Source organism: Hemitrygon akajei, chromosome 7, assembly GCF_048418815.1.
Source record: "Hemitrygon akajei chromosome 7, sHemAka1.3, whole genome shotgun sequence".
NCBI classification, from domain to species: Eukaryota; Metazoa; Chordata; class Chondrichthyes; order Myliobatiformes; family Dasyatidae; genus Hemitrygon; species Hemitrygon akajei.
In genome coordinates this window covers 53,550,491-53,570,072 of record NC_133130.1, presented here as the reverse complement: position 1 = coordinate 53,570,072, position 19,582 = coordinate 53,550,491, and the positions used below count along the sequence as shown (strand labels likewise).

Below are 19,582 nucleotides of genomic sequence, written 5' to 3'. Positions count from 1 at the left end.
CATGACTGTGTGGCTAGGCATAGCTCAAATACCGTCTATAAATTTACTGATGATACAACCACTCTTGGCAGAATTTCAGATGGTGATGAAAGAGTGTACAGGAGCGAGTCACAGCAACAAACTTGCACTTAACATCAGCAAAACCAAAGAGCTGATTGTAGAACTCAGGAAGGGTAAGATGAGGTAATACAAACTAATCCACATAGAGGGATCAGAAGTTAAGAGAGCAAGTGATTTCAAGTTCCTGGTTGTCACTATCTCTGAGGACCTAACCTGAACCAAACATAAAGAAAACAAGACAGAAGCTATATTATATTAGTTTGAGAAGAATGGGTTTGTCAACTAAAATACTCAAAAATGTTTACAGGTGTACTGTGGAGAGCATTCTGACAGGCTGCATCACTGTCGAGTATGGAGGGGCTACTGCACGGGATTGAAAGAAGTTACAGAAAGTTGTAAAATTAGTCAGCTTCATCAGGGGCACTAGCCTTCATTGTATCCAAGACATATTCAAGGAACAGTGCCTCAGAAGGGCGGTGTCTATTATTAAGGACCCCCACCACTCAGGACCTGCCCATTTTTCACTGTTACCATTGGAAAGGAAGTACAGAAGCCTGAAGGTAAATGATCAGCAATTTAAGAACAACTTCTTCCCCTCTGCCATCCAATTTCTAAATGGACATTGATCCCATGAACACTACCTCACTACATTTTTATTTCTGTTCTTTTGCACTACTTATTTTAACATAACTAATTAATAGATATACTATATATACTTAATATAACTCAGTTTTTTCCCACTCTATTTATCATGTAGTTCATTGTACTGCTGTGGTAAAGTTAACAAATTTCATGCCATATGCCAGTGATATATTAAATCTGATTCTGATACAGTAATGATAAAATAATCTGTATTTTTCTAGGAGCTCAGAAGGTATTGCTTCATGCTTTTGATGGAAAACCCTCTGTGGCTATGGAAGGTGTGAAAGCTGGATTTTTCTTTTCAATACCACCATCCATTATACGAAGCGAGCAGGTTAGATCAAATAAAATTTTTAGTTTGTATGCTCGGTGCACAGAAATTCTTTTAACTAGAGTAATAAAGACAGTTACTCTATGACACAATATTTATGAAAAACAAAGTACCTGTAAAAGAATTTCATTTTTAGTTGATGGTACTAAATTTTCTACATTAATGGTAACTGTATGAATTATTCTGCTTCTAAAACTACAGTAGAAAGTACAGTTCAGAAGTGGGAAAGAACATGCAGCTGTCACTGTTCACTAGGTTTAATACCACCAACTGAAAGTTAATTTTAAGGCAGCAATGTTTTTGGATCTGTCAGCTTGTTCCATTTCTCTATCATGACCATCATTAGTAAGAAATTCCTTTTCTTCTCTGGTATGATCCCTGTCTTTAATCAAAGACCACACTTCCACACATATTTAAGCACCACTGATAACTGTCCATTACACCACTAGATGAATAGCACAAATGCTACCAAACCTGTACTCTTTTAACACTGGCACACCTCAGGAGTGTGTGCTTAGAGTCCACTGTTCTATGCTCCGTATACATACGACTGTGTGGTTAGGTATAGCTCAAATACCGTCTACAAATTTGCTGACGATACAACCATGGTTGGTAGAATCTCAGGTGGTGACGAGAGGGCTTACCAGAGTGAGATATGCCAACTAGTGAAGTAGTGTTGCAGCAACAACCTTGGACTCAACGTCAGTAAGACAAAAGAGCTGATTATGGACCTCAAGAAGGGTAGGATGAAGGAACACATACTGATCCTCATAGAGGGATCAGAAGTGGAGAGAGTGAGCAGCTTCAAGTTCCAAGGTGTCAAGATGTCTGAAGATCTAACCTGGTCCCAACATATCTATGTAGTTCTAAAGAAGGCAAGACAACGGCTAAACTTAATTAGGAGCTTGAAGAGATTTGGCATGTCAACAAATACACTCAAAAACGTCTATAGTTGTACCGTGGAGAGCATTCTGACAGGCTGCATCACTGTCTGGTATGGAGGGGCTACTGCACAGGACCGAAAGAAGCTGCAGAAGGTTGTAAATCTAATCAGCTCCATCTTGGGCACTAGCCTACAAAGTATCCAGGACATCAGAAGGGCAATGTCCATTATTAAGACCTCCAGCACCTAACGCATGCCCTTTTCTCACAGTTACCATCAGGTAGGAGGTACAGAAGCCTGAAGGCACACATTCAGCGATTCAGGAACGGCTTCTTCCCCTCTGCCATCCAATTCCTGAATGAACATTGAACCCTTGGACACTACCTCACATTTTTAATATATATTATTTCTGTTTTTTGCATGATTTTTAATCTGTTCAGGATATATATACTGTAATTGATTTACTTTTTTTATTATTACAGTATTTTGTTTTTTTAAATATTATGTATTGCATTGAACTGCTGCTGCTAAGTTAACAAATTTCATGTCACATGCCGGTGATAATAAACCTGATTCTGATACCTCTTTAGTTGAAGAGAGGGTTTGTCTTCCTATTCCTGTGATGTACCAGTCCACAAGTATCTACCTTTTGTTGCTTGTGTAGTAAGACAGCAGCACTGTGGCAAAGATGCTGCTGTCTCACAGCTCCTGGGTCCCAGCTTCAACCTTGATATGGATGCTTTCTGTGCAGGATTTGCACACTCTCCTTGTGACTGTGGGTTTTCCCCAGGTATTTTGTTTTGGGTCTTATCCTAAAAATATGCTGGTATGAGCTGGCTTGTTTCAAATGACCATAATACAGGCTAATGGCAAAAGAAGTCAAAGTGATTTGATGAGCATATTTGATAGTTAGTAAATTGCATTAATTTAAGGAAGTAAGGAGAGAGGAAATAGGACTAACTAAAGTGCTTCCCTGGGAACTGCATGAATCAAAGTGTGAAAAAGCCACCTTCTGTTTCATTATACAATACCTCTTGGCAGCATCATTTATAGATATGCATGCTAGAGATACTGGATTAGTTAACAACTAAGTGCCTTTGTTTTGTCAGATTAATTGTTCAGACAATATCTCAGTTTAGTTGGAATAGGTTCCATCGTTGGCCAAAGACAATTTGCCAGAGAAAAAAGTTCCACCATATTTGCAGTGTCAAGCTGAGAAGTGAAAGTTGCATAGTCTAAGACTTAACAGGCTCAGAAGTATAATCACATGGATTGGGTCTGGAAGGATTGCTACCAACTATGGATTTGTACCATATTTTGACAATTGCATATTGTGAAGAAAAATCTACTAAACCAGTTGGTTCAGTTAGGTATATACATACAGTATGTTGACATTTGGTAGTCACTGAGAATAATTTGTGCACATTTAAATCTTGCTACTACAAACCTGTGAAACAGAGTACTCTTACTGCACAGGATTTTACTAAATGAATAGTTGTGATTGCATTTTTTTCTGTGGATTAAAATATTTTGAAAGATTTTTAATTTGTATTTTTTGCATTAGCTTTGTGTAGTTCAACCTGTGGTCAAACTAATGTTTGTGTTTTGTCCAAGAAGCAAAAACTGGTGAAGCAATTGCCATTAGAGTGTATATGCTTAGAGACAGACTCTCCTGCATTAGGACCAGTAAAACAGGTAAGGTATTTCTTTGTCCAATAAAATTGGTTATATACTTGATTCTTGTAATAGATGTGTCATCTCCTTCAAACCAAGAAGAATATTATATAGAAGATTAACTCTTTAGAGCTGATAACTAATGTTTTGATAAATTTAAAAATCACTTAGGTAACTTTTAATTTGGCTGAAGGAAAACAGTGGCAGAGCCTGATAGAGTACCCTAGGAAACTTTCAATGCTTGAAAAGGCAAGAACTGCCATGACCATAAATTAAAGAGAAATTTTAACATCTGGTTTATGCCGGTACTTAAGAATGTTTAAATAAGACTTGAATTCAGCTTCTAATCTATCCTCTTCCAGTTTTAAAGGAGGTTATGTTTTGGTTGATAGGCAATCAAATCTGCCTTTAAGAAAAAACATATCCCTTAAACACCTCATGCTTTAGAATTAACTCCCATTTTATATTTAATCGTGTATTGCTGGGTTTTTTGGGTCTGATGAAAATTGTCAGGAAGAAGGAAATGAAGTCTGCTGGAACTAGTATATTGTAGCGGTGTGCTACACGCAGCGCTGAAATAACGACGTAGTCGGTGAACTGCAGTTACAAAAGAGATTTTATTCGAACTTCGCGGCCTCGCTTTAAAGCCTTCCTGATCCCGCCCTCCCCGGGCGGGGATGCTGTAAGGGGCACGTATTCACAGTCCTGTCCCGCGCGCAGGCTTTTCCCCTTGCTGGTGAAGCAGACTTGGCACCCTTTTGGGACTGGCCTTTATGCCGGCGCGCTGGCTATTTGTGAGCCGGTTCGAGTGTGCTAGGAAGTGGGTCGCCACATAACCCCCCCCCCCCCCAGAACCGGCGATACACCCCTCAATGTCCACAGTCTGGGCCGGACCCTGTTTGGGAGGTCAGCCTCTGCGCCGGAAACTCGACCGGTTGCGCCACGTCCACATGGGCTGGTTTGAGTCAGTCCACCGTGAAAACCTCCTCTCTCCCCCCAACGTCCAGCACGAATGTGGACCCGTTGTTTCTGAGCACCGTAAACAGCCCCTCGTAGGGCCGCTGTAGCAGTGCCCGATGTATGCCCCTTCGTACAAACACAAACTTACAGTTCTGCAGGTCTTTGGGTACACAGGCCGGGTTCTGCCCATGCTGCGAAATGGGTATGGGGGCCAGGTTGCAGAGCCTCTCGCGTAGTCTGCCCAGGACTGCTGCGGGTTCTTCCTTGTGCCCCCTTGGGGCTGGTATGAACTCCCCTGGGACGACCAGGGGTGCGACACACACCAACTCGGCCAACGAGGTGTGCAGATCCTCTTTGGGCGCCGTGCGGATTCCGAGCAGGACCCAGGGAAGCTCGTCCACCCAGTTAGGTCCTCTCAGGCGGGCCATGAGAGCCGACTTTAGGTGACGGTGGAAACGCTCCACCAGTCCGTTCGACTGTGGGTGGTAGGCAGTTGTGTGGTGCAGCTGTGTCCCCATAAGGCTGGCCATAGCTGACCACAGGCTGGAGGTGAACTGGGCACCTCTGTTGGAGGTAATGTGGGCCGGTACACCAAAGCGAGATACCCAGGTGGCGATCAGTGCCCGGGCGCAAGATTCGGAGGTGGTGTCGGTGAGCGGGATCGCCTCTGGCCTTCTTGTGAACCGGTCCATGACACTGGCAGGGGGCCCACGATATCCACATGAATGTGGTCGAAACGCCGGTGGGTGGGGTGGAACTGCTGCGGCAGAGCTTTGGTGTGCCGCTGCACCTTGGCTGTTTGGCAGTGCATGCATGTTCTGGCCCATTCACTGACCTGCTTGCGGAGTCCATGCCAAACGAACCTGTTGGAGACCATCCGGACGGTTGTCCTGATGGAGGGGTGCGCTAAGTTATGAATGGAGTCGAAAACGCGCCGCCACCAGGCTGCCGGGACGACGGGACGGGGTTGGCCGGTGGTGACGTCACAGAGCAGGGTCCTCTCACCTGGGCCTACGGGGAGGTCCTGGAGCTGCAAACCGGAGACTGCAGTTCTGTAACTAGGGATCTCCTCGTCTGCCTGCTGCGCCTCCGCCAGCGCCTCAAAGTCTACCCCTTGGGAAAGGGCATGAATGGTAGGGCGAGAGAGTGCGTCTGCCATGACATTGTCCTTTCCCGAGACATGCCGGACATCCATCATGTATTCAGAGATGTAGGACAGATGGTGCTGCTGGCGGGACGACCAGGGATCGGACACCTTGGTGAACGCAAAGGTAAGCGGTTTGTGGTCCGTGAACACGGTGAAGGGCCTACCTTCTAAGAAGTACCTGAAATGCCGGATCGCCAGGTATAGCGCCAACAGTTCCTGGTCGAAAGCACTGTATTTGAGCTCGGGTGGTCGCAGGTGTTTGCTGAAAAACACCAGGGGTTGCCAGCGACCTTCGATGAGTTGCTCCAGCACCCCACCGACTGCCGTGTTAGATGCGTCCACTGTGAGGGCGGTAGGGACGTCCATTCTGGGGTGCACTAGCATCGCGGCGTTTGCCAAGGCTTCTTTTGTTTTAATGAAAGTGGCGGCGGACTCCTCGTCCCAGGTAAAGTCCTTGCCCGGACCCGACATCAGGGCGAACGGGGGCGCATGATTCGGGCAGCTGAAGGGAGGAAGCGGTGGTACAAATTTACCATACCCACAAATTCCTGAAGGCCTTTGATTGTGGTGGGTCGGGGGAAATGGCGGACTGCGTCTACCTTAGCGGGCAGAGGGGTTGCCCCGTCTGTAGTGATCCTGTGGCCCAGGAAGTCGATGGTGTCGAGCCCGAACTGGCATTTGGCCGGGTTGATTGTCAGGCCGTATTCACTCAGCCGGGCGTAGAGTTGACGGAGATGGGACAGATGCTCCTGATGACTGCTGCTGGCTATGAGGATGTCGTCCAAATAGATGAAAGCGAAGTCCAGGTCGCGTCCCACCGCGTCCATTAACCGCTGAAACGTCTGTGCGGCATTCTTCAGGCCGAGTGGCATGCAGAGGAACTCGAAAAGGCCTAAAGGGGTGATGAGTGCTGTTTTGGGGACGTCGTCAGGATGCATCGGGATTTGATGGTATCCCCGGACGAGGTCTACCTTGGAGAAGATCCGTGTGCCGTGCAGGTTTGCTGCAAAGTCCTGAATGTGTGGCACAGGGTAGCGGTCCGGTGTTGTAGCCTCGTTCAGCCTGCGGTAGTCGCCGCATGGTCTCCAGCCCCCTGATGCTTTGGGCACCATGTGCAGGGGGGAGGCCCATGGGCTGTCGGACCGCCGTATGATCCCCAATTCCTCCATCCTCTTGAACTCCTCCTTCGCCAGTCGGAGCTTGTCCGGGGGAAGCCTTCGAGCACGGGCGTGGAGGGTTGGTCCCTGTGTCGGGATGTGGTGCTGTACGCCGTGTTTGGGCATGGCTGCCGTGAACTGCGGTGCCAGAACTGATGGCAAATCCGCCAGGACTCTGGTGAAGTCGTTGTCGGACAGCGTGATGGAGTCTAGGTGTGGGGCTGGCAACTGGGCTTCACCCAGGGAAAACGTTTGAAAGGTCTCGGCGTGGACCAGTCTCTGCCTCGGCAGGTCGACCAGTAGGCTGTGAGACCGCAAAAAATCCGTGCCCAGGAGCGGTTGGGCTACGGCGGCCAGTGTGAAGTCCCACATGAACTGGCTGGAGCCGAACTGTAGCCGCACCGTACGGGTGCCGTAGGTCCTTACTGTGCTGCCGTTCGTGGCCTTCAGGGTGGAACCTGGTGCCCTGTTGCGGGTGTCGTAACTTGTCGGAGGTAAGACGCTGATCTCGGCTCCAGTGTCGACTAAAAAACGGCGTCCCGACCGCTTGTCCCACACATACAGGAGGCTATCCCGATGGCCAGCTGCTGTAGCTATCAGCGGCAGCTGGCCCTGGCGTTTCCTGGGAACTTGCAGGGCGGGCTACAGCGGCGGGTTTCTGCGCCCCACCACTGGTGGTAGAAGCACCATTGTTCGTTGGTCTCCTTACCCCTCCCTCTGGGGCTAGTGGGCTCTGCTGCCGGGCCTGGTCTGGTCTGCTGCTGGGAGCCTGGCCTGGTGATCTGTGCAACGGACGCCCCACTCTCCTTGGCTTTCCACAGCAAGTCCGCCCGGGCTGCCACCTTCCGGGGGGTCGCTGAAATCCGCGTCGGACAGCAGCAGGCGGATGTCCTCGGGCAGCTGCTCCAGGAATGCCTGCTCAAACATGAGGCAGGGCTTGTGTCCTCCGGCCAGGGACAGCATCTCATTCATCAAAGCCGATGGCGGTCTGTCTCCCAAACCATCTAGGTGCAGAAAGCGGGCAGCTCGCTCACGCCGTGAGAGTCCGAAAGTCCTTATGAGCAGGGCTTTGAATTCCGTGTATTTGCCGTCCGCTGGGGGAGACTGTATGAACTCCTCAACCTGGGCCGCTGTGTCCTGGTCGAGGGAGCTCACCACGTAGTAGTAACGTGTGTCCTCCAAGGTTATCTGCCGAATGTGGAATTGGGCTTTTGCTTGCTGGAACCATAGGTGAGGTCGCAGCGTCCAGAAGCTTGGCAGTTTCAACGAAACTGCATGAACAGATGCGGCGTCGTTCATCTTCGGCCCAAATATCGTTTGGGCCGTCGGGGTCACCAATTGTAGCGGTGTGCTACACGCAGCGCTGAAATAACGACACGTAGTCGGTGAACTGCAGTTACAAAAGAGATTTTATTCGAACTTCGCGGCCTCGGTTTAAAGCCTTCCTGATCCCGCCCTCCCCGGGCGGGGATGCTGTAAGGGGCACGTATTCACAGTCCTGTCCCCCGCGCGGGCTTTTCCCCTTGCTGGTGAAGCGGACTTGGCGCCCTTTTGGGACTGGCCTTTATGCCGGCGCGCTGGCTATTTGTGAGCCGGTTCGAGTGCGCTAGGAAGTGGGTCGCCACAATATGCCCTTTTATTAACTGGATTCAATTTCTCAACTTTACGTGGACTTTCCACTAAACATTCCATTCTTCTCCCAGTTATCTCTAATCTCTCCATTTGCCCACCACTTCCAAGCTCACTTTTGCTTTTCTAACCTGTTGTCAAAACCTTTCTGATATCAACCTTTCTAATATCTGAATGAGGCTTTTTAATCTCTTCCATTGCTAATAATTCCATTCTCCCTAACCCCATCCAGCACATCTCAAAGACAACTTTTTCTTCCAATACTGATCCTTCAGATATCATTCTTCAGTCTGTTCGATTCCATGATACTGAAGCCACAGATGGCTGCTTCAAAGTCCTGTATCACTTCTCACTATTCCCTGACTAGGATCTTGTGCTGGAAGCTCAACATTCAGCCAGCTACCTCAGAGATGGATGTTAAATTTTGTGCAAAGCCACAACAAATTCTCAAAATCTGAAGAGAAACAGAAAATTAATCAGAAGTTATTGCATGGGGTTTTGGATAGGCCTATCCCATTGAAGTAGGGGGAAGGATGGCAAAGTGAAGGAACCTTGCATATTTAAGAACAAGCATACTTAAGGTTTAGGAAGCAAGAATCAAATAGGATTCTAGAGAATTACAAGGCAGCCAGGGAGGAGCTGAAGAATGATAGACTTAGGGAAGATAGAAGGGGGCATGAGAAGGCCTTGGCAAGTAGGATTAAGGAAAATCTCAAGGCATTTTATATGTATGTGAAGAACAGCAGGATGACCAGAGTGAGGGTAGGACTGATCAGAGATAAAAGAGGAAACGTACGCCTGGAGTCAGAGAAGGCAGGGGAGGGTTAATGAATACTTTGCTCAGTATTCACCAGTGAGAAGGACCTTGACCAATGTGAAGCCAGCATAGAACAGGCTGATATGCTTGAACATGTCGAAGTCAAGAAAGAGGATGTGCTGGAAATTTTGAAAAACATTAGGATACAGTAGATAAGTCCCCAGGGCCAGATAGGATATACCCCAGGTTACTACAGGGGACAATGGAAATGATTGCTGTGCCTTTGGTGATGATCTTTGTATCCTCACTGACCACATGAATAATGCCAGAGGATTTGAGGGTGGCAAATGTTATTTCTTTGTTCAAGAAAGGGAGTAGGGATAATCCTGGGAATTATAGACCAGTGAGTCTTTATGTCAGTGGAGGACAAACTGTTGGAGATGATTCTTACAGACATGATTTATGAGCACTTGGAGAAGCATAATCTGATTAGGGATAGTTAGTATGGCTTTCTGAGGACATTGGCCTCAATACTTCCTTGTAAAATTAGATCATCGATTTCCTCACTCATAGACCCCAATCAGTTCAGATTGGCAACATCATCTTTTCCACTATCTCTATCAGTACAGGTGTGCCACAGAGCTGTGTTCTTAGCTCCCTGCTCTACTTGCTTTACACCTATGGCTGTGTGGCTAAGTGCAGTTCCAATGCCATATTCAAGTTTGCGGTTGTGGGCTGAATCAAAGGTGGTGATGAATCAGCATACAGAAGGGAGATTGAAAATTTGGCTGTGTTGCTATAGCAACAGCCTCTCACTCAATGTCAATAAGACTAAGGAACTAATTCTCGACTTAAGGAGAGAGAAACCAGAGGTCCATGAGCCATTCCTCATCAGAGGATCAGAGGTAGAGAGTGTTAGCAAGTTAAAATTCCTGTGTGTTACTATTTCAGAGGATCTGTCTTGGATCCAGCATGTATGTGCAATTGTGAAGAAAGTAGAGCACTATCTTTACCTCCTTAGGAGTCTGCAGAGATTCGGTACGATATTTAAAATTTTGACAAGTTTCTAGGTGTGTAGTGGAGAGTGTATTGACTGGCTGTATCACAGCCTAGTATGGAAACACCAATGCCTTTGAATGTAAAATCTTACAGAAGGTAGTGGATTTTGCCCAGTACTGTACATCACAGTTAAAACCCTCTTAACCATTGAGTACATCTACATGAAACACTATTGTAGGAAGGCAGCATCCATCATCAGAGATCCCCACCATCCAGGCCAGGCTCTGTGCTCACTGCTGCCATCAGGTAGAAGGTTTAAGAGCCTCAGAACTCTTACCACCAGGATCAGGAATAGTTACCACTCCACAACCATCAGGCTTTTGAACAAAAGGGGATAACTATATTCAGTTGCCTATCCATTGAGATGTTTCCACTACCAATAATCTCACTTTAAAGACTCTTTATGAAATTCTGCACCTTTTTATCTCCAAACATACCTTTGCTCATTGTGACCAAAACATTCTGTTTTAACTTCACCAGTCCACAGGACTTGTTTCCAAAATGCATCAGACTTGTTCAGCTGTTCCTTTGCAAACTTCTGACACTGAATTTTAGAACATAGAATAGTACAGCACATTACAGGCCCTTCGGCCCAAAATGTTGTGCTGACCCTCAAAACCTGCCTCACATATAACCCCCCCCACCTTAAATTCCTCCATATGTCTAGTAGTCTCTTATACTTCACTAGTGTGTCTGCCTCCACCACTGACTCAGGCAGTGCATTCCACGCACCAACCACTCTCTGAGTGAAAAATCTTCCTCTAATATCCCCCTTGAACTTCCCTCCCCTTACCTTAAAGCCATGTCCTCTTGTACTGAGCAGTAGTGCCCTGGGGAAGAGGCGCTGGCTGTCCACTCTGTCTATTCCTCTTAATATCTTGTACACCTGTATCATGTCTCCTCTCATCCTTCTTCTCTCCAAAGAGTAAAGCCCTAGCTCCCTTAATCTCTGATCATAATCCATACTCTCTAAACCAGGCAGCATCCTGGTAAATCTCCTCTGTACCCTTTCCAATACTTCCACATCCTTCCTATAGTGAGGTGACCAGAACTGGACACAGTACTCCAAGTGTGGCCTAACTAGAGTTTTATAGAGCTGCATCATTACATCGCGTCTCTTAAACTCTATCCCTTGACTTTTGAAAGCTAACACCCCATAAGCTTTCTTAACTACCCTATCTACCTGTGAGGCAACTTTCAGGGATCTGTGAACATGTACCCCCCAGATCCCTCTGCTCCTCCACACTACCAAGTATCCTGCCATTTACTTTGTACTCTGCCTTGGAGTTTGTCCTTCCAAAGTGTACCACCTCACACTTCTCCAGGTTGAACTCCATCTGCCACTGCTCAGCCCACTTCTGCATCCTATCAATGTCTCTCTTCAATCTTCGACAATCCTCTACACTATCTACAACACCACCCACCTTTGTGTCGTCTGCAAACTTGCCAACCCACCCTACTACCCCCACATCCAGGTCGTTAATAAAAATCACGAAAAGCAGAGGTCCCAGATCTTGTTATCTGATGTTCTCCATAAGACCATAAGATATAGGAGCAGAAGTAGTCCATTCAGTCCATCAAGTCTGCTCCACCATTCAATCATGGCTGATCCAATTCTTCCAGTCAACCCCATTCCCCTGCCTTTTCGACATACCCCTTCATGCTCTGGCTAATCGAGAACCTGTCTATCTCTGCCTTAAATGCACCCAATGATTTGGCCTCCACAGCTGCTTGTGGCAACAAATTCCACAGATTTACCACCCTCTGACTAAAGTAATTTCTCTGCAAATCTGTTCTAAGTGGATGTCCTTCAATCCTGAAGTCGTGCCCTTTTGTCCCAGACTCCCCTATCATGAGAAATAACTTTGCCATATCTAATCTGTTCAGGCCTTTTAACATTCGGAATGTTTCTATGAGAATCTCCCCTCATTCTCCTGAACTCCAGGGAATACAGCCCAAGAGCTGCCAGACATTCCCCATACGGTAACCCTTTCATTCCTGGAATCATTCTCGTGAATCTTATCTGAACCCTCTCCAATGTCAGTAAACCGTTTCTAAAATTAGGAGCCCAAAACTGCACACAACACTCTAAATGTGGTCTCACAAGTGCCTCATTGAGCCTCAACTTTACATCCCTGCTTTTATATTCTAAACCTCTAGAAATGAATGTCAACATTACATTTGTCTTCTTCACCACTGACTCAACCTGGAGGTTAACCTTTAGGGTATCTTGCACAAGGACTTTCAAGTCCCTTTGCATCTCTGCATTTGGAATTCTCTCCACATCTAAATAATAATCTGCCCGTTTATTTCTTTCACCGAAGTGCATGACCATACACTTTCCAACACTGTATTTCATTTGCCACTTATTTACCCATTCCCCTAAACTATCTAAGTCTCTCTGCAGGTTCTCAGTTTCCTCAACACTACCTGCTCCTCCACCTGTCTTTGTATCATCGGCAAATTTAGCCACAAATCCATAAATCCAATAGTCCAAATCATTGACATACATCGTAAAAAGCAGCGGTTCCAACACCGACCCCCGTGGAACTCCACTGGTAACCGGCAGCCAGCCAGAATAGGATCCCTTTATTTTCACTCTGTTTTCTGCCGATCAACCAATGCTCCACCCATGCTAGTAACTTCCCTGTAATTCCATGGGCTGTTATCTTGCTAAGCAGCCTCATGTGCGGCACCTTGTCAAAGGCTTATTGACACAGTTTGTTATCTTCTGCCTCTGGTTGATCTTTCATTGAACCTGTTATAGTTTCTGTTTTATAGATTTGCTGAGTATACACACAGGAAAATGATCTCAGGGTTGTATATGGTGAAATATACTTAGTTAATAACTTCGCTAGTAAATTGTACTCTGAACTTTGAATTATTTGAGGAAGTGACAAAACATATTGATAAAGGCAGAGCAGTGGATGACATTTGACAAGGTTTCCCACAGTAGACTCCTTCACTAAGTCAAGAAGCATGGGATCCAGGGAAACTTGGATGTGTGGATTCAGAATTGCCTTGCCCACAGAAGGCAGAGAATGATAGTAGATGGAGCATATTTTGCCTGGAGGTCAGTGACCAGTGGTGTTCCACAGGGATCTCTTCTGGGACCCATGCTCTTTGTAATTTTTCTTAAATGCCTTGGATAACGAAATGGAAGGGTGGGTTAGTAGGTTTGCAGATGACATGAAGGTTGGTGGTGGTGTGGGGAGTGTAGAAGGTTGCTATAGGTTAGAAAGGGATATTGATAGGATGCACCCAAAGCGCAGCCCTCCATCTAAATTTCTATTAAATGTTGAAATCGAACTATACCCACTACTTCCATTGGCAGTTCATTCCACACTCTCACAACCCTCTGAGTGAAGAAATTCCCCCTTGGGTTCTCCTTAAACGTTTCATTTTTCACTCTTTAGCTCATGGTCCCTAGTTTTGTCTTGCCCAATCTCACTGGAAAAAGACTACATGCATTTACCCTTCATAATCTATACCCTTCATAATTTTGTATACTTCTATCAAATCTCCACTCATTCTCCTACATTCTGGGGAATAAAATCCTAACCTATTCAACCTTTCCCTATGACTCAGGTTGTCAGGTCCTGGCAACATCCTAGTATCTGCATTCTTTCAATCTTATTGATATCTTTCCTGTAGGTAGGTGACCAAAACTGCACACAATACTCCAAATTAGGCGTTACCAATGTCTTATACAACTTCAGCATAAGATTCCAACTCCTGTACTCAATACTTTGATTTATGAAGGCCATTGTACCAAAAGCTCTCTTTACAACCCTATCTACTTGTGAAGCTACTTTCAGGGAGTTATGAATCTGTACCCCCCCCCCCCCCCCAGATCCCTCTGTTCCATCACACTCCTCATTGCCCTGCCTTTCACTGTGTAAGTCCTACCCTGTTTCATCCTCCCAAAGTGCTACACCTCACACTTGTCTGAATTAAATTCCATCTGCCATTTTAGCCCTTTTTTCCAACTGGTCCAGATCCCTTTGCAAGCTTTGATAGTCTTCCTTTTTGTCTACTACACCCTTAATCTTGGTCAGCTGCAGATTTGCTGATCCAGTTAACCACATTATCATTCAGATCATTGATATAAATGACAATCAATAACTGACCCAGTACCAATCCCTGTGGCAAACCACCAGTCACAGGCCTACAGTCAGAGAGAGGCAACCATCTACTACCACTCTCTGGTTTCTCCTGTGAAGCCAATGTCTATTCATAGTTTACTACCACATCTTGATTCAAGTACTGAACCTTCTTGACTAACCTTGCATTCAGTATCTTGCCAAAGACCTTGCTGAAGTCCATGTGGACAACACTCACTGCCTTGTCTTCTTCCATTTTCCTGGTTTGTTCCTTGAAAAACTCTACAAGATTGGTTGGACATGATTTGCCATGCACAGAACTGGGCTGATAAGTGGCAGATGAAGTGCAATCTGGAAAAGTGTGAAGTGATTCACTTTGGAATTTTGAACTTGAAGGTAGAGTACAGAGTTAATGGCAGAATTCTTAACAGTATAGTAGAACAGAGGGAGCTTGGAGTTCATGCCCATAGATCCCTCAAAGTGCAGCGCAAATTGATAGAGTGGTTAAGAAAGCGTATGGTGCATTCATCTTCATTAGTTGGGAACTAATATCAAGGGCGGTGAGATAATGTTGCAGCTCTATAAAACTCTAGTCAGATCATATTTAGAATACTATGTTCATTGTTGGTCACCTGATTATAAGAAGGATAGATAGATAGATAGATAGATACTTTATTCATCCCCATGGGGAAATTCAACTTTTTTTCCAATGTCCCATACACTTGTTGTAGCAAAACTAATTACATACAATACTTAACTCAGTAAAAAATATGATATGCATCTAAATCACTATCTCAAAAAGCATTAATAATAGCTTTTAAAAAAGTTCTTAAGTCCTGGCGGTTGAATTGTAAAGCCTAATGGCATTGGGGAGTATTGACCTCTTCATCTTGTCTGAGGAGCATTGCATCGATAGTAACCTGTCGCTGAAACTGCTTCTCTGTCTCTGGATGGTGCTTTTTAGAGGATGTTCAGAGTTTTCCATAATTGACCGTAGCCTACTCAGCGCCCTTCGCTCAGCTACCGATGTTAAACTCTCCAGTACTTTGCCCACGACAGAGCTTCAAAGATGGTGTGGAGGAGATTTACCAGGATGCTGTCAGGTTTGGAGGACGTGTCTAATGAGGATAAACTGAGCAAGCTAGGACTTATTTCTTTAAAGAAAAGGAGGATGAGAGATGACGTGATAGAGGTGTACAAAATAGACAGCCAACGTCTTTTTCCCCGGGCTGAAATGGCACAACTTTAAGGTGTTTGAGGAAAGTGTAGGAAGGATGTCAAAGGTAGGTTTTTTTTAAACACAGAAAGTAGTAGGTGTGTGGAATGCACTCTCAGGGTTGGTGGTAGAGGCAGTTACATTAAGAACACTTAATATATTTTTTGGTGCATGGATGAAAACAATCAAGGGCTACATGGGAGGGAAGGTTTAGATAGATTAAAGGTTCGGCACAATATCGTGGGCTGATGGGCCTGTATTATGCTCTGCAGTTCTATGTTCTAAGGCTAAGAAAGAGTTAACAACTTAGAGGAAAAGTAAATTTTATTACAGAGAGAAAAGTGAGGTGGAGATTGGAAGAGAGGGAGGAGAGAACACAATGTCCGTGCTTGGTTGAAGGTCAGAAGAAATGAAAAGGTTAAAGATTGACAACTCACAGTGAAAGAAGATTGCAAAAGTATTAGTGAACAACAAAAGTAGTGTGGAGGATATGCCCTTTTACTGGCTGTGAAATATTTTGGGATATACTGAGAGAGTCATGAAGGTAGCTCTACAAATACGTATCTTTTGCTGTTCTATGTATTGTCATTGCTTTAATCGGACAACATTACTCTCCTTTTAAAAAATCTATTATCCGGCAAGCACTGGGTAAACTGTTATTGGTTTGTTTCTTTCTTTCAGTGCTGTCTATAATTGTACTCTGCTGTAATGAAAATGACTGAAATTATTGTTTTCCAGATAAGAAATGAGCCCCAGAACATATCAATTTCCTGTCAGTACATTGCACAGGTTAAAGGACTTTCAGTGGAGAAAGTCATGGAGGTGACGACACAGAACGCAATCAAACTTTTCCCAAAACTGCAGAAATTTATCCGTTTATAAATGATCTTTGCAATAATTGACAAAAGTTAGTATAAATTTGTGAATGCAATTTAAGCTTAACATAGAGTTAAGGTATAGTAAAATAAGCCTCAAAGTGCAATAGTTGTGTCAACTTTACCACATTATGACAGTTATAAAGTTACGGAGCAAGGAAAAAGCTGCTTCAGCCCAACTTTTCCATGTTGAGCAAGGTGCTGACCTGATCTAATCCCATTGCCTGAATTTGACCCATATCTCCAAATGTTGAAGATTCATGTACCAACCAAATATCTTTAAAACCTTCTAATTATACCTACCTTTACCTCTTCCATCGCCAGCTGGTTCCATATGTTCACCAGTCTCTGTGTGGAAAAACTTGCCTCTTGCATTTTCTTTAAACCTTTTCTCTTGTCTTAAATCTATGCCCTCTAGTTTTAGACTCTCCTGTGGGAGAAGGACTGACAATTTATCTTGTCTGTGCCCCGAATGATTTATAGACCTCTATAAAGTTATCCCTCAGCTTCCTCCAGTCCAGGGAAGACAAATTCTGCTTTACTTATAACTCAAGCCTTCAGTCTGGACAAAGTATTTTATGACTCTTTTCTGGATCCTGAAGTTTAATCACATCCTTTTTATAGCATGGCAACTAGAACTGCATGTAATACTCTTGACTACGGTCTCACCAATGTCTTGCACTTGTGGTTTACTTTACTTAAAAGCCTATCCACTGATTCTAAGGTTAAAATCACTTTCATTATTAACTAAACATTGTTTGTGCAAATCTGAACTAAAAAACTTTTGGTGAATATATTTTACTTTTGAAATAAAGAAGTTGGGAATTCACAATAAATCCATCATTATCTGAGGTAACAAAAGTACATTAGCATTTGAGTGTGGAAACTTCATCAAAGTATTCCATTATATAGTTGTCAAACTGACATTATATACAGACATATATCAAAAAACATATATTGAGCAATGATCCAATTTTTTTGAATTGTTATTCAACTTTGCTGTATGTCTAGTTACTTTAAAAATACACTCAGTGGCCATTTTATTAGGTAACTCCTAGTACCTAATAATTCTGTTACTGTAGCCTATCTACTTCAGGATTTTATGTGTGTTCAGAAAGCCTGTTCTGCAGGTAACACATGGTTAACTGAGTTATTGTCGCCTTGCTGTCAGCTTGAACTAGTCTCTCCATTCTCCTCTGACTTCTCTCATTAACAAAGCCCACAGAGCTGCCACTCACTGGATTTTTTTTGCTTTTTGAACCATTCTCTGTAAACTGTAAAGACTGTTGCATGTGAAAATCCCAGATCAGCAGTTTCCAAGATACTAAAACCATTCTGTCTGGCACCATAATCATTCTACCGTCAAAGTCACTTAGATTGTATTTTTTTTCCCTGTTCTGGTGTTTGGTCTGAAAACAACTGAACCTCTTGACCATGTCTGCATGCTTTTATTCATTGAGTTTTGGCCGTATGATTGACTGATTAGATATTTGCAGTAATGAGTTGGTGTACTGATGTGCCTAAAAAAGTGGCCACTGAGAGTATATGTATTGAATTGCAGATAGCTAGCTTCTGGGGATGCCTTCTATTACAAAGATGACACTTTTTGTAATGTCCTGATATAGTTGTCTTGAAATTTTAGATTTTGATGGTGCAAATCATCTTTTGTATTGTATAATTTCATGAATTACCTTACATATGAAACCATGGGTAGCAAAATAATCAAATCAAGAATGCATAAAATGATCTTTTAAAAATTATTTTGTCAACAATTATTCCACTGTTCTTTTCTGAAAAGGCCGTCCATCCTGAAGGAAAATGTAAAAAACAAAGTCCTATTTTATTAGTTTGCCAAATATGTACCAAAAACACCATAGCAAACACAAGAACTAGATTTACTTGCACACTAATTCTGAATTATAAATGCAAAAAAAGGAAGGAAGATTCATGGCATAATCTGCCACAGTTCTTAATTAAGCCAAATATTCAGACTGTAAGTAGAATCATGTCTGGAGAAGGATCACGCAGAGTTTTAGAGCTGTTTTTCCCACAGTCTTCAATATGCTGAAATCCCTCAGCAGTCGCATGACTTTAGATAACAACAAGGAGATGCATATTCATTTCTTTAATAAAGGAAAATTTGCCTCAAGATTTAAAAACAGACTGCAATTATGAGAGATCAGATGATTTGTATTTTCAGCTTTGTTACTAGGGAGGTTACATTTAAAAGTGAAGTTCAGCCAAGTTACATCGGAAAACTTTTATCGAGAAAGGGATTTTAGTATAAAACAATATGTGCTTGCCTGATTAGAATTGTGCTTCAATCTAAAAACCTTGAAAAACGAGTCAAAAATCAGGCCCATTTCCATCCATAATGCATTAAAGTGCAAATTTTAACTTGTAGTTTGGAATCTTAATGCCATTTTTCTTTATAAGCATCATTTAACTGTTAGCCTCAACTCCTGCCTGAATCCGAAGTTGTGTGACTCCAGTGAACTAACAATCGGGAAGATGCAGTTATGAATGCAGGGAATAGTATCCCAGAAAAAGTGAATTAACATTCAGGAGATGATTCTTAGGAAAGAATTATAATTGAGGTAAGAGGTGAAAGATTAAAGTCTTCTTATAGAGTCTGGATGAGGAATCCTCCCGATTCTCATGGAAACTTGAAAGGTTGAAAGCTGTTTTCCTTACTTGCCCTTACCAGAGCCTGGGTATTACGAGTCCTTGAGTCTGGAATGAGGTATCACACACATGGCATTCAAAAACCCATTTGAAGTTGATTGACATAATTGGACCCTGTCCATTGATTGTTTTTGAGATCCTTACAATCCAAATCTCTGTTGATGAAATTATAACCAAGAAAATGTAACAGCAAGTTGGACGGCAGGATGCTCCCTCCACTTCAATCACCAGCCTACCCAGGTTTGTCTGTGTGGAGAGTTCAAATCAATCCTTCGCTGGTACAGAGTTATCTTAGAGTACTTTGGAATTGAGTGTTCTAGGAATTACACAGCTTGAAGTCTTTTTGGGAATATATGGTAGGACTTTTGTGACTGAATATAATGGGAGATTTGTTTTCTCTGGCA

The 19,582-nt window shown here is 43.8% G+C and overlaps 1 protein-coding gene across 3 annotated transcripts in view; it reads left to right on the top strand.

The window, feature by feature from the left end:
• LOC140730452 (putative deoxyribonuclease TATDN3) overlaps nucleotides 1-18,253 on the top strand; it is an 81,179-nt gene extending 62,926 nt beyond the window's left edge. For 2 of the 3 annotated variants that reach the window (XM_073050872.1, XM_073050870.1), the window contains exons 8-10: nucleotides 924-1,036; nucleotides 3,531-3,611; nucleotides 16,357-18,253. In XM_073050872.1, coding sequence (XP_072906973.1) covers nucleotides 924-1,036; nucleotides 3,531-3,611; nucleotides 16,357-16,500 — 338 coding nt within the window. In that variant the 3' untranslated portion in view covers nucleotides 16,501-18,253. The remainder of the gene's footprint in view (nucleotides 1-923; nucleotides 1,037-3,530; nucleotides 3,612-16,356) is intronic. The other variant, XM_073050871.1, reaches the window with a different exon arrangement.
• The last annotated feature ends 1,329 nt before the right edge of the window (nucleotides 18,254-19,582 follow it).